Source organism: Gymnodraco acuticeps, unplaced genomic scaffold, assembly GCF_902827175.1.
Source record: "Gymnodraco acuticeps unplaced genomic scaffold, fGymAcu1.1, whole genome shotgun sequence".
Taxonomy (NCBI): domain Eukaryota; kingdom Metazoa; phylum Chordata; class Actinopteri; order Perciformes; family Bathydraconidae; genus Gymnodraco; species Gymnodraco acuticeps.
This window is the reverse complement of record NW_022989861.1, coordinates 960,001-965,648: the sequence shown is the minus strand read 5'-3', so window position 1 is coordinate 965,648 and position 5,648 is coordinate 960,001. Positions and strand designations below refer to the sequence as shown.

Genomic DNA, 5,648 nt, shown 5'->3' with positions numbered 1-5,648 from the left:
TTTTAGAATACATAACTTGGTATAATATCTAGCTTACATGTAATGTAGGCCCACTACAGGTGCAAAGGGCCTACTGTCCCACGGATGTTTTAATAATAAGGTGTAACCTCACCCTTATGACTGATTTCACGAATGCAATGTATCCAGGTGAAACAACACTCAAGTGTCATTCATAATAAAATGTTGTGTAGTTGGATGAGAGCCCAAAGCAACCACCTGACTCACCTTTTTCATTATACCGGTCTTCCTCTTGCTGAAGGTGGTGTAACGTCTTAACTTATTGTCAATAAATTCCATCTTTATCTTCACTCGCCCACGTGTTTTCTTCCCCGGCTTCGCCCCTGCGACCCCGCCGGGCACCATTCCGTAACCCCCGGGAGGCATGCCCACGTCCTGCCCCGACACTGCAGCCTCCATCTCTCCTCTCTCCCGCTTCACCCCTCTCCTGCTGTCCCCGAGTGAACCCACTGGGTCATCATCGTCTCCGGAGTCCGAGTCATTATCCGAGCCGCTGCACAGAGGAGCGCCATCTCTCTCATCGAACCTGGCTCCGTGAGGCATACCTCCCTGGTTTAGCCCCACCATGTTGCCCTGCACGACGGGCTGCAGGGTGGTCACCCCGGTCCCGTTCCCGGGTCTCACACTTCTCGAACCCCCTGGCCCATTAGCCCCTAGCATCCCGACGGCGTCTCTCTCCCCCTGTCTCCCGATACTCTCGACCCCTGCTAAAGCTTGCCCTGCTCTAACCAAAACGGGACGAATCCCGCTTCCGACAACCCCGAACCGTGTCCCGTGTTTCCCCTGCCTGTAGCTGAGCCGTTTCCAGATGGTGCCGATCCAACCCGGCTCGGTAACATTATATTCACTGAACCGAGTCTCTAAAACACCAGCCAACAGAGCTGGGGCTAGTTGTCTCGTAAATGGCCGATAAAACGCATACACGCCTGGGCCACAAAATGTAAACAAACCACACCAGTTTGTGGGTTTGGAGACTCCAGGAAATAACCGAGACAAACTTTGAAAAGTGATGCTGCCCCCAAGACCCTTCAACCCCGGCTCAGTTTGGTTCACCCTCCTCCTCTATTTCCAAAACTCCGAGCACTTTCTCAAAAAGGAAACCGCGAAGTGCGCCATTGATGTCGATCCGCCATGTCACGTAGTCCACACTGTGAACTAAAAATGGCGCTAGTGTCGGCCTGAATGCGTTCAAATGCTTATCTTTACACCATCTACACCGCTATATCTATTTATTTGTGGTTCGGCGACGCATAAAAACGCGTATTTTTTTAACAACGTTTACGACGGCGGAGTAATATTACAATCCGGGAACTACTTTCCTCCTTTAAAGAGATACAATGTTTCCTTATTTGGTCTTGTCTCTCCTTATTTGGTGAGTCACAGCGTCGCCTATTGATTGGCTGAGGCTTATCTGAGGCGCGCTGCCATTGGTCAATAAGGCGCGCTCATTGGAATACATACCAAAATGGTTGCGCGACCGACAACGTCACCGTGGACAGGCAGAGGCACCAAAATAACAAAACATTTAACTTTGTATTCCCTGCAGATTGTACATTTATACTAAACAACATGTTTTCCCATGGGTTTTACGCCAAAATATAATTTTATTTATCTTATTTGGCCTAAAGACTTGAAATTATCCTGTCAAAGGGATTGTTTTATGAGTTTATCAAAGTAAAGTAAGTGGTCTATTGCTAAAGCTGTTGGTGGAGTTTTTATAAAATGTATTTAAGATCTCAAATTATTTTAGCGATAACATGTTTAGGTTAATATTTTATCCTTGTTTGTGCAATTTTACATTATCTTTTTTATGAAAATATGGTACAACCTATACACTATCTATTAAACACAGATAACTTTGAAGACTGGGCCTGCATGCATCACAATAATTTTCTCAAGAATTGTAAATGCCCTTTGCTGGCCAGCTAAATAAGGTCTATGACAACCTGTAATTACTTTATAACAAGAACATAAAGCATGCAAGTTGCATTCAACAAGTTGTAGTTCCACATACCTATTGTAACTTGCATAGTTTTCACAACATGCCTATGACACCTATGACATTTTGGTATGTCACAGCAGGAAAAGCACAGGTGTAAAAATTATATATTCTGTCTGTATTACATTTAGCTGCTTTGACATCAGGGTCCTGGTATTGTGTATGCACAATCACTGTCACTCTCAGAACACTTGAATAGAACAGAGCCATTGTTAGTGTTAAAACCTGTGCTTTTCCTTCTTCGATTAGTCATACAACCTGTAGCAGGACAAGCACAGGTGTAACTAATAAGGCCCTGCTCTATTACATTGTACCAGCACACCATAACAGTTAGTTAGCACATACACAACACCAGAACCCTGAAGCAGCCACATTTAATTCAGCCATTTTATTATTTACACATGCTTTTCCACTTGTGACACTTCTGGGTTTAACTCCCATCACTGTAAACTCTACCAAATCTGAAATAATGCAGTAAGCCCCACTTATGTGGTGCTCAAGGCAGGTTCAAACAATTAAAAGTTATTATATTTGAAAATGGTTTTCTTAACCAACATTGGCAAGATGCTAGGGGATTTTTATTCCATAGTGTGGGATATAAATAAGAGAGCTATGAAAGCTTGTTGAGGTGCAAATCCTGTTATCACAACATCACTTTATTACTAGGAGTTTAAGTTTTATGAATCTCATTAAGATGTATCCTCAGTTTGTCAGATAAGTAAGGAAACAGAAACTGGATGACAAAAAAACATCAAACCACTAATAACTATAAATGCATTATGATTTATCTTTGAGGATATACAACAAATCTTGCCTCTGGGCACCAAATATAATTTAAATTCAATAATGCCATATCCATCAAGGCAAGTAAAAACATTGTCAGTAATTTAAGACAACAAGTTATCCTCTTTTGCATCTATAAAAGGCCATGTGAGCATATTCAACTATAAACATAATTATAAGGGAACAAATATTTGGCAAGCTTTTAGGTCAGGATCTGATTTTAAAATACCTACTGAAGATGTAGACCTCCCTCTAGTGGTGAAAGAAAGAACTGTTGGACTCAGCAGTAACATTGAAAATAGTGCTTTTACAGCAACATATGCTTGATTTGACATAATACATCCCAATGTATGGCATTTACCGTTAAGTATTCCGACCACTTTGTTAAAACCGTACCATAACTTCTAAGAGACTTTGTACCTAGAGGCTTATTTACACACACTAAATATCACCTTGCAGAGACTTGTTTGTGGAATACCACTTGAGTGAACATTTCATCACCTTCATTATTTTTTACACATTCGTTTGTGTAGAAATACAGCTGCAAGCCGGATCTGTCTTAAAGACTTAACAGGTTTACAAGTGGCAATGTTTTTGAATGAAAGAAGCAAACATTATGGTTAACACTAACGCTTCCCATAATCCTTATCAGTTATTGTTAGACGAGTGAATGTGCTTCAGCAGCTGAATACCTACTTTAAAGTGTTTCTGTATGCATTCAAATGAAAGTGATTTAAAATGGTCCCTGCATGCAATTGCATTACCACAGAAATATGGACTAGAATGCATTTAAATGTGTTTTTTTTATCATCTAGATAAAGTTTGAATTATTCAAAAGTAAATGGTCATACAAAAGAAAAAAAAGATCACAGATGTAGTTGCCGAAGATGCATTGCTATTTTCAGTATTAAGACTGCAATTAACTAATGATTATTTCAAATTGAAATGTGTCTGTCGAATATTTTCTGGATTAAGTTTGTTTAGAAAACGTCAGAAAATAGTGAGCATATCTAGCAGTTACTCCATGTACACGGTTATTTCTCTAGATGTCTTGTTTCAGTCATTCCAAAACATAACAATATTCTCTTTAATTTGATATAAAAACAAAGAAATGGCAAAAAACTCCATCTTTGAGATGCGAGTGAAAGCCTTTTTTGACTTTGCATAAAAGATTACACTAATTATTGATCATTATCAAAATTGTTGGCAATTATATTTTGATCCACTAGCTGATTTGTTTCGCTCTAGTATTAATAACAACACATTGGGTAAAAACACTGTGAACCTTTATTGACAGCCGCATTATACTTTAGTATATATCTGTGATTATTGTGAACATTTGCTGAAGCAGATAAAAAAGGAGGTCTAGGTGTGGATCCCTAGCATTCATAAAACAAAACATTACACTAAAACAACGTATAAAAAAACAAGTTCATAAACAAAGGCCATTTGATTAGATAATGTAAAAAGGGAAACAGTAAAGATAATCCTTCATTTACCAGGCACTTAAATGAGATCTGGTGAGCCAGGGTCACTCTTTTGACCTTTGTTTTAACATATTCAGCTTTCCAGGCTGAACTGAGATGGACTGAATGAACACATCAGAGAAGTACCTTTCTGTTATAAACATAGTTACAAAAAAAGACAGGACCTTCATTATAAATAAACAGGCACCTGCATGTCCTACTACACAACATGATAGAGATAAACAGGGATATTCTTTTAAGTGAAGTTAGTGCATGGCTTCTACATTATGTACACATTGCCTGGTGTGATGGTCCACTCGGCAGCATTGCACAAAACAATTGGACCCGGAAAAGGAAAACTGTGATTGGACCTCTGAAGAAATGATGTCGCAGGTTAAACACAGTGATAGGCTGCATGCCTGCAACATGATCATGTGATTAAAACGGGTGTTCTTACCCATAGGCCGTGACCAATAAGCACCTCAAAGTTAATACAAACAGAACACACTCATAAAACTCCCACACTGGCACAATCTCATCTATTCAATATATTCCTTGGCTATAAACTTGATCTTTTCTTGTTCATGTTCCTGAAGTGTTACCATAACACAGATTTCTTTTTCCACAAGTCTCCTCACGTCGCAAAATTATAAGCGTAACAGCCGACGGACCTTCATGCAAACCTTGTTCCACTTCTTCTTCTTTGAACGTACACTGTAGCATGGGAACAGTTCAGTGGCACACACACACACACACATTTTGGGGGGGATAGAAGCTGGATTTTAGGTTCAAGTAGAAACGCTTCACTGAAGTCCCACTTTTCCTTCAATATTCTTTCATCCTGGACAGAGCAGTGAACCTAACTTTCAGGGGGGGGTTTCATAAACGTCCAACAATGATTCCTGTTGATGGAGCCAGTTAGAGCGCTGTAAACGTACTACAAAGCAGTCTGGGTGTGTGTGGAGGGGGAGGGGGGGGGGGGTAGAGGCACTGAGGTTGTGAGGCTCTGTGAAACTCTGGGACAGAGCGGCAGGCGGGGTCGCAGTGGAGCCATAGCTTGGACTGGGGGGGGGGGGGGGGGTCCGTCCTTGCCGCGTTAAGGCAAACTCCCGTCACTGCTCACAAGAACCCGCTCACACAGACGTGAGTGTGTTTCCACTGCTGTAGAATAAAGGAGTCTGATCCACACGCCCCGCTGTTTGAAATGCATAATAAAAAAGTTTCTTCTCCTCAACCCACTTCCCTGAAATGTGTGAGACTAATATTCCAGCATTCCTGTCTTTATTTTTTTTAAAGAAAGGAGGTCAGGGTTGGTGAGAGTCCTCTCAGACCTTGCTGTCAGAGGGCTGCTCTCCAGGGCGTGGACGATTTCGGTGAAGGAG

The 5,648-nt window shown here is 41.1% G+C and overlaps 2 protein-coding genes across 6 annotated transcripts in view; both read right to left on the bottom strand.

Annotated features, from left to right (window-relative positions):
• LOC117562860 (serum response factor-like) overlaps positions 1 to 1,331 on the bottom strand; it is a 24,266-nt gene extending 22,935 nt beyond the window's left edge. For 3 of the 5 annotated variants that reach the window (XM_034240803.1, XM_034240793.1, XM_034240821.1), the window contains exon 1: positions 226 to 1,327. In XM_034240803.1, the coding sequence (XP_034096694.1) occupies positions 226 to 678 (453 nt within the window). In that variant the 5' untranslated portion in view covers positions 679 to 1,327. Of the gene's footprint in view, positions 1 to 225 lie in introns of all 5 variants that reach the window. The other 2 variants (XM_034240825.1, XM_034240813.1) reach the window with 2 other exon arrangements.
• Positions 1,332 to 4,069: 2,738 nt separating this feature from the next.
• ptk7b (protein tyrosine kinase 7b) overlaps positions 4,070 to 5,648 on the bottom strand; it is a 77,989-nt gene continuing 76,410 nt past the window's right edge. Inside the window, 2 exon segments of the mRNA XM_034240648.1 lie at positions 4,070 to 5,623; positions 5,626 to 5,648. The exon segment at positions 5,626 to 5,648 is cut by the window's right edge and continues 103 nt beyond it. Coding sequence (XP_034096539.1) covers positions 5,592 to 5,623; positions 5,626 to 5,648 — 55 coding nt within the window. The 3' untranslated portion in view covers positions 4,070 to 5,591.